The following is an 18,246-nucleotide window of genomic DNA, read 5'->3' on the forward strand; positions in this document are numbered from 1 at the left end:
CAAAAATCATTCTCTTTTAAGTGTTTTAATCACATGCAGTTGAGGCAAAGGCTTTTATCAATTTAGAAGAGTAGAGTCATACTTGTGTGAGGAGTAGCTTTCCTGTGCTCATCAGGTCATCGATTCGGCCAGGAGTGGCGACTACGATATCCACCTGTTGTGAAAATAGACAAAATCGGAATTTCAAAACCATTTGTCCGGCAGGCTGTGGCATAAGCAATGCAAGATCATACTTATGTGCTATGCCACCAACAGTAACAGAAGTTATGAGAAGCATTTCAGAGCTCCTTGTGATAGTGGAAATACAGTTAGAAATACATAGCAAACAAACAAGAAAATACAAAACCAGCAAACTGGATAAATTTTTTTTGGTATTATCACTTTTTTCCACTAGACATGTTGTTACATAGCAAATTATGCATGACAATATATGGACCACTATTAAAATTAGAATTAGAGTTAGAAAAATCACTAAAACTGCAGCAGCAATCAAAATCCCTGCAAATGAGTGGTCGTTGCTAAGCTGCTGCCATGGCAGCTGTGAGTACTGTGACTTGTGACTGTTCTGTGGTGCTCTATATAAACGGTGGGCTATTGGGTGGGCTATTGGGTGCTACTCCCTACACTCACCCCTCTGTACAGGGCATCCACCTGATCCTTGGCTGACTGACCACCCATGATCAACAGTTCCCTGGTATGGAAAAGGAAATGGGTGTATCACATCATTTAAAGTGAGAGAGGGAAGGAAAAAATCAGAAGGGAAAAGGGGGGGGGGGAGGGAGAAAATGAACATGATAAGGGGATCTTATACAGATAGTGAATGGTTGCGGGGTGCAATGATATTGCACAAGATTTTGCATGAGGTGAAAAATAGAGGCGCATCATCTTTCACCTGGTACAATATCTTGTTCCATTGCAAAAGTACAGAGCATATACTATATGTTTTATACAACACCTCGGATGTCAACAGATATGAGGTCCATACAGATTCTTGAATTTAGTGCAGAAATGGCAAACATTTTTTTTTTTTTTTCATGAAAGGCGAATGAGTGGCACAGTCACAGTCAGTCATCATAATGAAGTTGTGATCAGCAGTGTTGGAAACACTTCATATTATTCTTTTTTTCTCCATAAACTATCTTTGCTAAAATACCAAAAACAAGATATGCAAGTGCTAATGTGCTGTCTTTGACATCATTGATCACTTGTTACCTCCTTTGTTTACAATGAGGCCAAGGGTGCCTGGACAGGAAATCTGCACACAAATAATGACCTATAATAGAGTTCTAATAAGCATTAGGTCCTTGTGGGATATATATATATATATATATATATATATATATATATATATATATATATATATATATATATATATATATATATATATACATATATATATACATACATATAAATGTACCTCACGAATGGAATGTTATTGCCATTGCCTCTCTTACCTTGGACAATGTGTTGTCATGTGTTTCTTGAACAGCTTAATTTGGTTCAGTGTCTATGAAAGGAAACAAAGCAGTGACAATTATTGTAATGTCTACTCAAAAGTATGTTAAGAGAATCTTAAATATTGCTACACAGTATTTATGAAAATAAGAATACACCAAACACCCAACCAGTGATCATACCCATTTATAAGTAAATCAAAGTGGCATTACAAGTAAATCATTTTTCCCCAATTAATGACATTAGTTTGCCTAAATTCAGGACCCTATGTTCTTCTACTATATTCTTCTACACCGAGTTTCTCATTCAATGATTTAAATTGTAACAGTCAACTAAAACAAATGGCAAATAAATGCAACACAGGAAGAATACAGGGTGAGTCAAAATCACGATGAAGTAAAATTATAATAAACTACACTGTGTACTGACACAAGCAGAACAATCCTCTCACACATATCTACACTTGACATACCTGCTCAGCCAGTTCCCTAGAAGGCTGGAAGAAATGGAGAGAGAAAAAAAAGTTTCAGACATAGAATAAAGTTCTGAGGAATTTCAGTGCAAAGTATGTGTATTATGCAACAATATTTATAACAACAATGATACTTCAACCCATACTACCACTACTGCTGCTGCTATTACTACTACTAATATTGCTGTTGCTCCTACTGCTACTACTACTACTACTACTACTACTACTACTACTACTACTACTACTACCACTACTTCTACTACTATTACTACTACTACTACTACTACTACTACTACTACTACTACCACTACTACTACTACTACTACTACTACTACTACTACTACTACTACTACTACTACTACTACTACTACTACTACTACTACATCCATTTCCATCATCTCATTCCAACTGTACAATATTTTGATGCAAAGGTCACAATTTCTTCTCTTTCATAAATCCAAAAATTTTACTTAAAAGACATGTGTATGGGTTTTTGGGTGGCTAGTGAAGTAATGACTACCTTGTAATCACCTCATGTTATTTGCAAAATGTGACTATGACCACTGTTAATGTTTCATTTCACTTAAAAAAACAACAACAATAATGTTCTTCCTTACGTCTGATTTTAATAATACTTTTACATTCTGCTTTGTCTACATGATTTGACCCCATTTAGTAAAGTCATCTGGAATACGGTTTGAAGTTCCAAGCCTACCTCTATGATGATGGCTTTTGGAGCATTGGGAGCATCCTTAGCGCCTCCTTTCTGGGCACTACCTGAATGCACAGCCAGAAATAAAAAGTTAAAACTTGGCAATGATTGGTAATACACAACTGTGTTTCAATGATGCTGCCCTCATTTGACCAACAAGAGTCATTCTTCAGGCACCTGCAAAACAACAAATTGGAACAATTTTGACAATGGTCACTTAAGATATTTCTAATATTGCCATCACGTCCGTAACTTATGCTTTCAATGGGATTACCCGAGCGCAAAACCAGAAACAGAATGTTGTATTACTTGTTAAATGACACTTCAAGGAGACACTTGTTCATTCAAAAGGCACAAAACTTGGAACAAAATGACGATAAAATATTAGAAACACTAGAAATGTCACTATGGCAACTGGTATGCCTCCGCCATAATGCATGGTTCTCCTAAGGAAATGGTGAAATTTTGAGTTGACCTTGACCTTTGAACCATGACCCCTAAATTCCCTCGATAATCCCTGCCAGTCAGTACATGTACCAAGCTCCATGAAGATACCTTGAACCATTTGCGAGATATGGAGAAAAAAGTTAAATTTTAACATTTTCATCTGTTTGACCTTTTGACCTTTGACCTCATGACCTGAAACTCTCTCTGGAGAAGCTTTATTTGGTAGTACATGTATATACACTAAGTTTCAAGAAAAAACCTTCAGGCATTACATAGATATGGGAAAAATAGTGAAATGTTGAGCAATTGACCTTGACCTTTTGACCTCTTGCTGATTTCATTCAAAAATTACTTATCTAATTGCCCTATCATATGTCATCCTTGAACCAAGTTTGGTGAAATTTGCTTCATCCAGTCTTGAATTATTGCATAAACAAGATAGATTTTAGGATTTGACCTTGACTTTTGACCTTTGACCTCTGGCTGATTTCACTAAAAAACTTATCAAGTAATTGCCCCATCATATGTCATCCTTGGATGAAGTTTGGTGAAATTTGCTTCATCCAGTCTTGAGTTATCGCGTAAACGCATACAATTTCATGATTTGATCTTGACCTCTGACCACAGCCGATTTCACCCAAAATCTAATCAAGTAATTGCCCCATCATATTTTATACCTGGACAAACTTTGGTAAAATTCCACTCAATATTACTCAACCTTCTTGTAAACAAGTACAGACGTACGTACGGACGTACATATGGACGGACGGACAACCCAAAAACATAATGTCTCCGGCACCCTTCGGGTGGAGGCATAATGAGAATGAGAAATATAGCGCCACATTTGCTTACCTTTGTTTGGAGAGGTGATTGTGAAGTTTGGGGGAGCTTCACATAAAGAAATGTAGCCACCCTGTGAGAAGAACAATAACAGAAATGAATTAACAATGTGGCATCAGCATATTTCCAACTTGTTGTTTTCTTTCTTTGCTAACTTTTTTTTTTTCACAGCTACTCATGGTATGTAATTGGTACATGAAAAAACCACTCAACAGCCCCCTTGCACAAAACTGCTCACGCAAAGGAACACATACCCAAAATTAACAAAACATACAAACTGATTATTGACAAATGGACCAGACAAAAATGAAAAGAACAAAACATCACTGGCACTAAGACTATGAATCGAAACACTGAAATTCATTTGTAATCACCAGACTCCAGACATTACTAAAATATCATCTTTTCTATCTTAAAAATCCTCCATCTTCAAATGAAAGAAAACAAAATGGCAATGAGGTCTCACGCATAATTAATCAAAGAGATGGTATAACTTTGCTTGGAGATGGGGCTTCAGATTTATTATCATTTTTCTTTGTGATATAATAAGAAATTATTTTTGAAATTTGAAAGAGCTACTACAATTATCAGAAGAACTTAAAGTTTATTTGATGAAAATTAGTTTGAAGATGGTTGAGATATCTAAGAACAAAGTGGAGACCCAACTTTTATCAAGACCACAACCAAAACTATAACAGAAAGAGTGCCAAAGAATAAAATACAGATTGCAGACTTCAGATGAAGGGACTAGTCCGTGCAGCTTGAGATGCAAACTTACGGTGGGTGGAAAATTGAATGGGGTTCGTCCAAAGTTGAACTTCATTTCAGCATTCTGTGGATCAAAGGAATTATAAGAAGACATCATAGTAATGTAGCAATATCCAATATGTTCATCCAACTTCTGACACAAATCTATTCAACCTTGACAGGTAGTAAACAGGGTGAATTTCCTACCATAAATTACATACTTCTAGTTCCTACTTAAAAGTTAAAAAACAAACAAACAACAACATAGAAAGATTTTAGATCAAAAAAAAAAATAATCATGCAGCATGATTACTACTGAATTGCTTCACTCTCTATACACAAAGGACTTTCTAATGCTATACAAGTATCTAATGACATTTCATACCAAGTACAATGTCAAAGAATCCTTTGTCTTGTCAGCAAATCAAAGTTACTCTTTAATACTGTATACGCTAATTTTTGCGAATTTCGCGAGTCGGGAGCTATTTGCGAAATTAACAACACGCAAAAATATTACCTTCCAAAATGAATCCCTTGCCTTGATGATACGAACATTTCAGTACTAGTATACCATGTCACGGATTTCCGAACAGACCATACTGGCTAAGCTTGTTTAGGTACAAATAGCACGTCCACGTCTACTTACGAATACTGTAGAGAGCCAATCCATTATCGCAAGGGGACCACTCGTCACAAATCTAGCGCGATGGACTTAACCACTTCAAAAATGTTGAATTCTAACTTACTAGTTTGGAGAGTTTGGTAAGTTTTTTTTTTTTCATGCAGTGTATAACTAGTATCATTCTTATTTGCTAGTAAGTTGAAAATTCACACTTTCTTTGCCACTTCATATTTTCTCTGGTCCCCCAATCGCAAATTTAACCACTCGCGAAAATGTGTGACAGCGGCAATTCGTGAAAATTTATGTACGCGAAAATTATAGCGTATACAGTAGCTGGGCCACGATATTAAGATAAGAAAGATTACAGTATCATGCAGATTCACACAAGTTTATGTGTAAGTAAGATCCATACAGCACACTGTTTTACTCTTTTCTATCAATCCTATTAAAGGGCTATTCAGTCATATACAAATTAGATAAAAGCTAAGATGGACAAAGAAAAAAACAAACAAACCTTGGTCTTGTCAGTAAGTTACACTCACTTTCTATTATCTGTTTGTTGTGTTACGATATTCGGAAGGTGAGATAACACACTCAAACAGATAAGACAGAAAAAATAGTTCTATAAATACCCAGATGTGAACCTAAGTGACTGCTCATAAAAAAGATTCAAAAAACGATCACTCTAAGTTGCATAAGTTGTATTTGCTGTAAACTGCTGTGAAACAGGACATATAAGTATAGTCAAACAAATAATATGAAACAAGTCTCATTTTCATCTTCAGCATCATCGTCCCTCCATGTACTATCATCTTATCATGACAATCATTGTCGTTATCATTGCTATCTTCATTACCATCATTATCATCTTCATCACCATTATCTTCATCATTATCACCATCATTATCATTTTCATCATCATCACCATCATCATCATCTTTATCGTCATCATCTTCGTCATCATAATCATTATCATCTTCATCATCACCATCCTTATCATCTCATCATCATCACTGTGACTGTCATCATCGTTATCATCACGGCCATCACAATCATCATCACAATTATAATCATCATCATCATCATCATCATCATCATCATCATCATCATCATCATCATCATCATCATCATCATCAAGGCATTGGGGAATCTACTCTTGTAATAGACTTACCTTCAATACCACTGCTGGATAGAATGTGTATTGTAGCATGTGGCCAGGTATAGTGAAAGCATGTCCGAGGTGCCGTCCTATTTACATAGTGGAGAGAGAGAAAAAAAAAGATTCTTTCTTCCTCTGGTATGGACTAACATAAAAGAGGGTACTTATGTACAAAATACTACTGTAGAATCACAAATTTTCCTTTACTCCCCCCCCCCCCCCCCCCCCCAAGTTATACTCTTCAGCTGTGTGTCTCAAGCTGGGCTGGCAAAATTCATACATTAAGAAAGGTTCCAAAGAGTCTTTACAGAGATATTTATATGTTGAATATATCCCAATAGGCATTTAAAATTCGCAAATCTGGTAGGTTTTCAATAATCTATTTGTTGCCGTGTTTTTGTTGTTTTTTTTTTTCTCTCTCTCTCTTTTTTTTTCCTTCTTGGTGTTTCTATTGGGTCTAGGGCAATTAGCCCCATGGCAATTACCCCAGACCTTTAGCCCCTGGGCAATTACCCTGGACCCTTCCCCTGGCCCTAATCCTAATCCTGAACCTAATCCCAACCCTAACCCAAACTCCTGACCCTAAACCTAACCCTAATCTTTACTCTAACCTTACTATTAACCAGTATTTAGCCCAATAACCCATTTTTCTACCAGTCCAACCTGTCTGCTGGACCAGTATGTACCCAGTTTATTTTTCCATTTTTTACAGGTCCATTCCTGAAAAAGCTACTGGTCCAACAGTGATTTTTTGCTGGTCAGGGACTGTCGGACCAGTGCCAGTGTGCAGCATTGCATTCACAGATGAAATACTCATCTAAAATAAACTGTAAAGGGCAACTTCAGAGAATATCAAAAGGCAAATCTTTCCAAGTCTGTGGTTTTCAGCATAGACAGATTTCCTCTTCTATATGAGACTGATGCTTTGCATTCTCATGTGTACTGCATTCCATCATGGCTGTACACACACAACAAGATTATGACAAAACAATGTGACCAAACTGATACAGAATCTACTATGAAAACAGAGATATCAATTTATTCTTTAACCTGTTGAGGACAGGCTGATTTTGCTACAACACGCATTTCCCATAGATACTTGGCGAGTATACTTGGGACTCGTCTTCAACGGGTTAAAGACAGAAAGGAGAAGAAATCATGATGGGTAAAAGTGCACACTCATATTTTAGTTTTGTTGTAGAAAGGTAATAATTCTGAATTGTTTGTGATTACAATGGAAGGCAAACTAATTTGGTTTAAGTTGTAAAAAAGAAAATAGGAAAGAGAGAAATAGGTGTCCAGTGAACAGTTAGTTCATTGACCCAAGAGAATTAATTCATTGGGGTTATTCCAATGCAACAAAAGAAAGATAAAGAGTCTTTACCATTTTTGGAGAAGGATATTTCTGCTTTGTTCAGATCCAAATAACAGCCAATTGTGTCGTCCTTGCCAAATGCCTGTGAAATATAAAAAGAGAAAATAAGAAAGAAACTTGCATAACTTTTAACATTTCGCTACCATTGTTAATCAAATTCAATCGCAGACCATATGTGGCAAAAATCTTCTAGTTCGTATCGTATGATATGTGAAAATGACAATAGGTTAAATATTATCAGCTTTCACTACTGTGACCAACTCCAAATTCTGCTGAAACAAATTCCATTATCTCAAATCATTGTCACATTTGTAATACTTTTAGCAATTACTTATATCACAACAAAATTCATGTGTTGTAACACACTTCCAATGATAAAAAAAAAGAGAGATAAAACGAGGAAATGCTACCAAAGATAGAAAAACAGCTAAACAGACGTGCAAGCCATTGTGTCGATGTGTGAAGCAGGATTCATTCCGCAGAGGAATGTATTAAAGATGATTCATTGCGCAGTGAAATTTAAGATTCAAATAATTGAAAACAGACAAATTGACATGAATGACAAACTGGTTAATACGTAACGGTGAAAGAGAATGAGTTGAGGTGCCTACCTCTCCATAATCATCAAACTGACGACCAAATGATTTCTTGCCGGTGCCTCCAAAGCCAAAGCCAAACTTGTCAGTGCCTGCAAATATCAAAACAATCAAGAGGGACATGACTGGCAAAAACAAAACAACAAGACGGCAAACAGCAAATACACGGCAAAGGAAACAGTCCATTGGCTTGTGGCGATAAGGACGAAGTCAAAATGGCTCCTTTAGCAGTTTTGTTCTTCTAAAATCAATGCAACATTTGTTTCGTAGCCACGACATCAAACCTGTCCACAAAGGCCATCCAGAGTGATGGCAAAATTGAAAGCTCCTGACAGGTGGCCACTTGATCAAGATCAGTCAGACTCGGTGAGCTTAGGTATCATGGCGTCAGTAAGGTGCATTCTGCTCCTCTTGCGAAGTGCCAGGACAAACAATGTCCGACAATATTCCCATTTGCTATGTCGTAGGTGGCACAGTGGGCAACTATGTTGCAACAAAAGGAAGCATTTGTTTGAGTGACATGACTACTTTTCATGTCAGCGTTTTTTTCATGGACACAGAGTGAATGACATACAAGGAAAAGTAGAAATTACGCGGTGCATAATATATGTCCCCGCCGGAAGTAGCATTTTGTAGCAAAATGTACAATAACGTCAAAAATGAAGGTCAAAGGTCAAAGAAGTCAAAGGTCAAAATTCTATGTAGAAGTTTTGAAGCCCTCACCTAGTGCCATCACATAAAGCAAACGGAATTGAAATCGGGTTAGAAATGGCGAAGGAGTAGCATTTTGTAGCAAAATGTACAATATAGGTCAGAAATCAAGGTCAAAGGTCAAAGAAGTCAAAGGTCAAAACTCTGTGTAGAAGTTTTGAAGCCCTCACCTAGTGCCATCACATAAAGCAAACGGAATCGAAATCGGGTTAGAAATGGCGAAGGAGTAGCATTTTGTAGCATAATGTACAATATAGGTCAAAGGTCAAGGTCAAAGGTCACAACTGAAATTCTGTGTAGAAGTTTCAAAGCTCCCATGTAGTGCTATCATATAAAGCAAACAGAATCAAAATTGGCTCATAAATGACAGAGAATATGATGCAACAAGATTTCACAGGGAATGTTCACAGCTTGTTACCACATAGCAAATTTGGCCAGTTAACACATACTTTACAGGTTTGTGTAGGAGTTTCTCTGTGTGTGTGAAGGATTATCTTTCAGCGTGAACAAGAAGGCACATTTAAAAGTCACCCAAGTACTCACCTAAAGGCACATTTAAAAGTCACCCAAGTACTCACCTAAAGGCACATTTAAAAGTCACCCAAGTACTCACCTAAGTTGAGATCAGCTTTTTCCGTGGCCCAGCCGACCCTGCACAGTCCTTCATCTGTCACAGTAGCCTCATAGTAGTATTTTCCTGGTCAACAGAAAGATGTCAGTGTAGTGAGATTTAATCCTTCCTTGACCACCATATGAAAAATGATGTTGAAATTGTATAAAACATGTTGACTATGTGATTAAAAGCAATATTAGTAGAACACATCAGTGAAGTTTGAGGCAAATCTGATGATCCCCTCAAAAGTTAATGTGCTGCTATCGCTGGATGAGAAGAGTGTGACAGTTCATGACGTCACTGCAGAAAAATGATATAAAGAAAATTATACAGGTAATATTATTCCTCTGCTTTCTGAAGGAGATTAGTCAGTTGCTCTCTCATAGCTATAAATATAAAATTTTGCATGTTTCCATTTTGTAGTTCTGTTGTGGCATCATAAATTGTTGTTGTGTTCTCAAAAGTAAATAACTTTTATACTGATTGTTGGATTGTTCTCAAACTTCATTGATGTATTCTGCTAATATAATGCGCAAACATACACACACTCACACACACACACACACACAAAGAAAGAAGTGTTGCGCTTAAATACAAATACATTCCAGTGCACACTCCCCTGTATCTGCTGAAGTGGACAGTGGTGCGACTTCAGGACCTTACCTTTTCCAGTGACCCCCTTGTTGCATCGTGTCCCATGCCATGACTGCATTTCTCGGCTTTGGCACAGTAAACCCTCCTTGTCAATTGCTGGACACAGTAGAAATTGAGAAATACAGAATGAAGACAATGTACAGTCATCGAACCCAATTTCCCTCCCCTCCCCCCCCCCCCAAAAAAAAGTCCCAAATCAAATAAATGACTAAACAACTATTGATATACTAGTAATTAGACAATTATCTGCATATACATGCATACTGGAATTACATCTAGCTCACTTGGATCAGTAGTATGATATGAGCTTTTAGAACATAGCAAGAATTGACAATGGACACTGTTTTATGAAGAGTTATAATTGATTATATAGTTGATTTCTATCATAAGTCTATGGCAACCTGTGTGGTAAGGAAATTTATAATTGATTATATCTTTTGATAGAATGGGGCCCCACTCATTATAAAAGGACACATTGATACATAAAACTTTCCAACAGATGTGGATGATTATACAATAGGAGGTTTAAAAGGCTTTTACCAACCTTTAGTAATTGTGCTTGCGAGATTTCATCCACTCCTTATGATGTAGACTTCCTCACGCCAAGTAGACAAAAGCTTGCCAGCACAATTACTAAAGATTGGTAGCAGCCTTGACCTCATCTTGTAAGGGTCACATTGTCACCCAATATTGCTCAACTGAAAGGCACACCAACTTGCAGTGCAGTTCACCCACACAGACTAGAGAGTAGTATTATATCCTTCCTTTTACACTGGAACTTCTTTAAATCTATTCAAAGTTTGCCGTAGTAATCCCAACAGGAACCATTGTAAGGGATGATTACAAAATCAATTTCAGCATGATTTGCCACTAATTCTTCCTTTAAGAAATTTCAAAATGCCAACAATTTTCCATCATACTGTACAAGTGGAAATTGTCAGTGTGGAAATTTGTGGGCATTTCACAGGACCTTAAACCAACACAAAATAGAAATGTGCATATATATTTTGCATGTCATATCTTCCACTAACAAATGTCTTGATTCTGTGGAATTAAAATGTGTGAAATTTATCTTACCCAGCCAAGAGAGAAAAATTACTCGCACAAAAATAACCACCTGGCCTGTACAGGTACAATTCGTAACTTCCCCTTTAACCCTGAGTTTGATGTTGATGTTCCGATGGCTCTTGCAATTATGGTTAAAAATGTCTTACCCATGGCATCCCCCCTGTCGTAGACATTCATCTTCCAGACTGGGGAATCTGTGTCCAAGGAAGTAGAATTAAACACATGACATCAAAGGACCTTGAATCATTGATACCAGACACAGATGAAATGGGGTGGACAGACTGACAGACAAACATACAGATAGTCATACAGAATGATAGAGAGAGGAAGAGAGAAAAAAAAATCAAAATCTGTTATAATTTTTACACCTCTTTCTATCGAAGATAACTAATGCATCCAGAGAAATTTAATGATTCTACAAACTAGAAACGATATGATATGATAAAGAGGGACTAAATCAATGCAATAACTCAATGCAAACCATAAATCAAAAGATTTTTCTTCATCCTGAAAGAAACCAATCATGGTACATGTGGGCTAACTTTTGTCCACACAGTAACTGATAGGTCCGACCTTGCAAGCACCACAACATGCGAACAATCTACTGTACATGGCATACATTTTGCAATATTTTTATTTTCGCAAATTTCCCAAGTCCGGTGCTATTCGTAAATCTAAAAATGGCAAAAATATCTGCTCTGATCCTGACAAGAATGAGATGTGCATGTGTACATTTCTCCATTCATCACTGCATTCCATGATTGTGATTTTAACCACTCGCAAAATTGTCAGGAAGTCAAGATTCACAAATAGACTCCATAAATATATGGCGTATACAGTATACAAATGACCCCAAGGACCGAGTGCCTCAGTCGGAATTGTCTACATAAGGTTACTATGGAATGCTTAACCCACGAGGCAAAGCCGAGTGAGTTTAGGCTAAATTACATAGTTACTGCATGCACACTATTCCGACTGATGCACCAAAGGACATATGCATCATCTGTGTTATAGAATGGGCAATTTTCTTTCCAAAAATCCATTTTTATATCATGTTACTTGATGGCATATTCACTGGATGCATCTCCTTTTGGCTTGTCATAGACGAGAGCCAAAAAATCATGCATCCAGTACTGTACTTCAAAGCCATGCATGGAAAAAAGTACTGGATGCATGATTTTTAGCGAATAGGTGTCTTGTAGTGAGTGCGCGAACGCTTACTTAGTGTGCGAACCTTTGCTACAAGTGGGTGTACTGCTCTTGCTACAAGTGTGTGATATTAAACATGTTTACCATTGTGACTCAGCATGCGGCAAGGAAAAAAATCAGCACATAGCTCTTGACCAATGAGATCACAGGATTCTCACTACCAATTCTATAGTACATGTTCCGAGTGTGTACTGTAAAAGTGGATATTTTTGCGTGACTAATTTTTCGCGCTCGGCCCGGCAAGAAGAGTTTCGCGTATTTTTAATTCCGCGGAATCAAGAAAGTAAGTATGCGAACATAAGGCAAGCAAAAATATTTGTGTGCTTTTATTTTTACGCTAGTTTCTGGTTGCGCGAAATGCGCGAAAATTTCAACGCCGCGAAAATGTCCACTTTTACAGTATTCCGTCTCACCGATGCTGACCGCTGCTGCCGACTCCTCCATCTTGCCCTCCGCCTTGTCTCGCAGCGTCTCATGAACAATCTGGATGACGGGAAGGCAGAAGGCCTACAAGGAGAGGGGAAAACAGGAAAATCTCAACAAATAACTTTGCACAATGTTATTGCCTTAACACATGGAAGGTCTGAACATTAAGTAGCAAATCTTTTCTTTTCCTATGGTAGAAAAAAAATGCATTCTCTATGGAAGAAAAAAAAAGCAAATCAAATTCTCACAAATTTCAGGAGAGCCATGGAAACAAAAATGAGACAAGAAAAAAAAATGGCTGGATCACACAGACAGACACTCATAAAAAAAAAAAAGAAATGTGGCTTTACTCCACATATTTACCCTGTTTTATCCAAATATTTAAATACATCTTATTTTCTTGTATTCTAACTCCTCTGTCACAACTATCAAAGATCAGAAAATAGCTACATAAAATTGTTGAATCAAGCACAGAAGATAATGTTTGCCCTTTTCTGTTTTGTCCTTGGGAGTATCTTTGTGTCTGTTTGGTAAGAGCTATACTAACTCAACAAAAATCCATATTCCAAAACACAATTGACATACAAGGGGAAAAAAATTACTTACCCCAGTCTTTCCACTTCCTGTTTCAGCAGCCTGCATAGAAAGCAAGCATGGGTAAGATTTCAAGAAATGTTCACAAAAAGTTTAGATAGGTAAACATTGAGAACAACACATAGTAGGCAACTGAGGGCTATATTTCTGTCACAATGTTACAATGTTGGAGTAGTGAACTCACACAGAGATCTAATTGTGTATTACCGGGTACTTGCTGACATCATTGACTACAGGAGACAATAAATGAGATTTTTTAGTTTCCAGTCGCAAACAGATATAAAATCTCAGCTGGAGAGTATAAGTTGAACTCACTGAGGACGAGCTGATTTGCTACAACACGCATTTCCCATTGACATTTGCTCGAGTATACTCGGGACTCATCTTCAATGGGTTAACCAGTGCAATGAGTGTGTGGGAATTATTTTAACACTAAAAATAGCAATAATCATTCCTTCAGTGACATCACAAAGGGCTAGACAGTACAATATCTAAAATGACCAACATGATATGCACTCAATTTGTGATGTGAATGTTCCAGAAATTAGGGAAACATCTGAATGCTGACACTGACAAGGGTAAATTACTGTCTATGAATCTTGCCAAGGAATGAACTTACCATGAGAACATCACCACCACCAAGAATGAGTGGAATGGCCTCTGCCTGTACATCAGTAGGCAATCTGTCAAATAATGCAATGGGTATTGCCATTGTTAAAGAGATGGTATAGTTTTGGTTGAGATAGGGGATTCAGATCTGAACTCTTTGCAAGATGATTAGAAACCAATTATTAAATACTAAAGAGCACACAATTCTGAGAGGAAATCAAAGTTTACTTGATGAAAACTGGTTTTGAAATGGCTGAGATTTCTAAAAATAAAAGTAAAACAACAAAGATCTTGATAAAAGGTGGGTCCTACCTTTTATTAGGATCTCTCTATTATTGGACATCTTAGCCGGAAAAAGACACTTTGCAATCAAATTTTGAGAACAGATTTTAGCCAATTTACATAACGTCCATCTTATAATTAACAAAACTGTTATAAACAGACTCACATACAAACAGAAGAAAAAATAATCACTTCATAAAGCTTCATATATACATCAATTTTCCTCAATATAATACAACCAGTGGTAGATCCAGAGGGGGGCACACCGGGCGCGCGCCCCCTCTTTATTTGTTGTTTAAAAAAAAGAAATAAATAGAAAAAATGAGATGATAACCAGAAGTAGCACCAGAAATATTGATTGCACCTCCCCCACCCCCCCCCCTTTTACGGCATTCCTGGATCCGCCCCTGCTACAACTATGATCCCTGATTCACCAAGAGGAATGTTTGGGAGCAAAATACTCACAGCCATCCCATCTCATCCACAGCCTGAGTGATCTCAGGTAGGCATCCAAATTCTAAAAAAGAAGAAGAAAAAAAGAAAAGAAATTGAAATACAAGACAATCTACTAGTCAATTTTGTGTGAGTACCAACAAAACAAAAAAGTTCAATCCTATAAAATTGATAGTTCCATCCAGAAAAACAAAACAAAAATCAAACATATATACAGTTCGACCTCGATTATTCGGCCATGTCGGGACCGGTGCTCATCCGGATAAGCAAATTGGCCGGATATGGGAGACACAATGTTTATGTATATAGCTGCCGTCCAAGCTGCCGTCCCAGTGCACTGGCAACTAGGCAGGTAGCGTACCCCGCAACGGTGGTGTAATCTATGCTAGCCTGCGCAAAATTGTAGTCCCTTCTTCACAAAAATAAAGTATATCTTTATGTGAAAATCATACATGTTTTACCTCATTAGATGTTGAGAAAACTATCATGCACATCTCATGAAATTAGTGAAATAGATCCATGAAAATCAGCGTTTTTTCTCAATTTTTGGATGAAAAAAAAGTCCTTCACTGCGTGAATGCGTCCGGATAATAGAGATTTCCGGATAAAAGGAGGCCGGATAATCGATGTCGAACTGTATATATATATATATATATATATATATATAGGCCCTATACATGAATTCCATCAAAACTGTTGAAACAAATAATCAAATGAACAAAAACAAAACAAGAAGATAACAAAAAAATGATTAAATACCTCCTTTTCACTGTTTTTTTTTCTCTCTGCCTCTCTTTCTGCGCCATGAGCATCTTTTCATGATGGATACCGGCGCATTACAAGTGTTCATATTATTATTATTATTATAAATGATTTTTTTTATGTTGTGAGAGTACTGTGTTTTGATGTGTCTCACTCATCCTCCTTTTTTTTTTTTTTTTTTTTTTTTAACAGACATGGTGCTAATAGGCCTACTACCGGACAGCACGGTAATTCCACACACACACACACATATCTGTGAAATAATGACATCCAGTACTCATGGGACTTCATAGCCTAGCCTTACTGAGCATTGTTACTGCCAGAAATTGCCAAAAATGCAATAGTTATACAAAAATGTCAAAATGCTAAGAAATTCACATTTTACCTCAGATTTAGAAGAAGATGTAGATTCATGACAAGATTTTATAGCATAAATAGGTCTACTTTTATTAGAAATATTCATGTAACACCTTTTATTATCATACTATATTGTCTATGTAAAAAAATTGAGCCTCATTTGCCGTTTTTCTCTTTGTCATCTGCTCGGTACAAAAGTATACCATATCATGAATGGTGATAGATTCTGGTGCATGAATATTTAACTGGTGTAATTTTTGCTCGAAATTTCATCCTCTGAGTATGGAATTCAAAGCAGCACAAAATAAGTGTTCTGGTGCATGAATATTTAACTGGTGTAATTTTTGCTCGAAATTTCATCCTCTGAGTATGGAATTCAAAGCAGCACAAAATAAGTGTCCGGTCGTACAAAATGCACTCTCCTAGAGTCCCTACATACACATTCTGGCAGAAACTTCAACATTATGTTAGTCTTCCTTTTTATTTGGCTTTAATACCATGAAAATAAAGCCTTCTATTCATCCCATGGCCATGGCCATCCGGCCATGCAAGTGAATTATATTTTCATGGAACATTTCATGTGATGATATGTACCGCACTATACGCCAAATATTTCGCGAGTCAGGTGCTATTCGCGAAATTGATGACTCTGATCCCGATGTGGATGTGATGTACGCATGTACATTTCTCTGTTCATTACAAGACTCCACGATCAATATTTTACCACTCGCGAAATCATCGGGAATTCCCGATTCGTGAAAATTTAGACTTGCGAAATATATGGCGTATAGAGTCTAACGTAGGCTAAGCAAAAGCGCCAGCTCAGCAGCTGCTACATTGTATTTGTACACAGAGCTGAAATGTAAAGCTAGAGCAGTTTAAATATACGTAGATCTATGGAACTTATGCCACATCGTGGTCTATTCAAAGTCAAGTTTAACATTAGACCATCTGGCTTAGCTAAGCCTGACAAAACTTACAAGTTACAGGAAGAGATCTTGCATTTTTCCTTTAGTTTCATTAGAGTCGAAATAGATAATTCTACTTAATGTCTATAATGTCTGTTTTATATTCAGACTCTAGCTAGATTCTGATAGACAAGGTATAGACCTATAGTATCGTGTTGACCATGATGCCAATACAATCCCAATGGCCCAAGTAACCCCCCACCACAAATGTTCGGGCATTTGTCAGCATGTTATACGCATTTCCTCCGTCATTCATCCAGCGGCCAGCGAGTCGGGCAGGCACACACAGCGGTCTGCTAGCTTAGCCTCCCTGCCCTGGCCTTGCACTGCACTGTGTGTTCACCTCATCCCAGCCTAGCGTATGTACCCACATGTACCGCCGCGTCGCGTAGGACTACTGTCCCGTAGATCGCAGTCCCGCAGAGTACGGGTTCGTATACTAGTAACATTACACTGTATCTTGCAAATATTGGATAACTGGCAGAAAAAGTAGCTTTGAAAAACGCTTACCAGCAAATGCAGTCATAATTCCGACCTGTCAAGCAGGTGGCCACTGATGTACTACTACTAACAAATGTTAGAGCAGAGAGGAAGATCAGGCTGGCCTGGTACCGGTGAAAACGTCCACGTTTTAGATTGGGCCGGCCGAGTGTGCGTCCAACGTGTCTCTACGTCTCGACCTCAGATCTAGAGCATACACAACCCTAGTAATGCGCAATTCTACACGTAAACAGGTGTAGTACGCCATGGAGCCCAACGGCGGCCATTTTAGGAAGCAAACCGCTGGATTATCGCGAGCGTCTACTACGTGACCTATAAAGAGGAGTGAATTCTGCCTCCCCTTCATTTTCTCCCTTTTAAGGGAGCAAACAGCGGTGTAGCTTTGTTTAAGACCTCAGGTTCCCATTTAGAAGCATCATTTATGTCTAAAGATGAAGAAAAAAAAATGAAGAAATGTCCATTATTTTCGAATCTGTAGTCCTTCAAAGTTCGAGCTACTGAAACGCCTTTCTCTCCATCTCTCCCTCTCTTTCGCCCCTGCCCTTTTGGCCTTATAAAACATCTTTGGGAGGGGAGGGGGGGGGACGTGTCCCCTGGATTTTTTTTTTTTTTTT

The 18,246-nt window shown here is 37.6% G+C and overlaps 1 protein-coding gene across 1 annotated transcript in view; it reads right to left on the reverse strand.

The window, feature by feature from the left end:
* LOC140233148 (ATP-dependent RNA helicase DDX1-like) overlaps positions 1-17,695 on the reverse strand; it is a 36,064-nt gene extending 18,369 nt beyond the window's left edge. The window contains exons 1-18 of the mRNA XM_072313264.1: positions 17,642-17,695; positions 15,057-15,108; positions 14,320-14,383; positions 13,713-13,742; positions 13,094-13,187; positions 11,618-11,665; positions 10,413-10,499; positions 9,750-9,833; positions 8,441-8,517; positions 7,839-7,911; positions 6,467-6,543; positions 4,705-4,758; positions 3,939-3,999; positions 2,643-2,704; positions 1,928-1,951; positions 1,455-1,507; positions 631-691; positions 83-154 (exon numbers count right to left, since the gene is read on the reverse strand). Coding sequence (XP_072169365.1) covers positions 83-154; positions 631-691; positions 1,455-1,507; positions 1,928-1,951; positions 2,643-2,704; positions 3,939-3,999; positions 4,705-4,758; positions 6,467-6,543; positions 7,839-7,911; positions 8,441-8,517; positions 9,750-9,833; positions 10,413-10,499; positions 11,618-11,665; positions 13,094-13,187; positions 13,713-13,742; positions 14,320-14,383; positions 15,057-15,108; positions 17,642-17,657 — 1,089 coding nt within the window. The 5' untranslated portion in view covers positions 17,658-17,695. The remainder of the gene's footprint in view (positions 1-82; positions 155-630; positions 692-1,454; positions 1,508-1,927; positions 1,952-2,642; positions 2,705-3,938; positions 4,000-4,704; positions 4,759-6,466; positions 6,544-7,838; positions 7,912-8,440; positions 8,518-9,749; positions 9,834-10,412; positions 10,500-11,617; positions 11,666-13,093; positions 13,188-13,712; positions 13,743-14,319; positions 14,384-15,056; positions 15,109-17,641) is intronic.
* Positions 17,696-18,246: the final 551 nt, after the last annotated feature.

Source organism: Diadema setosum, chromosome 9 (genome assembly GCF_964275005.1).
Source record: "Diadema setosum chromosome 9, eeDiaSeto1, whole genome shotgun sequence".
Classification (NCBI taxonomy): Eukaryota; Metazoa; Echinodermata; class Echinoidea; order Diadematoida; family Diadematidae; genus Diadema; species Diadema setosum.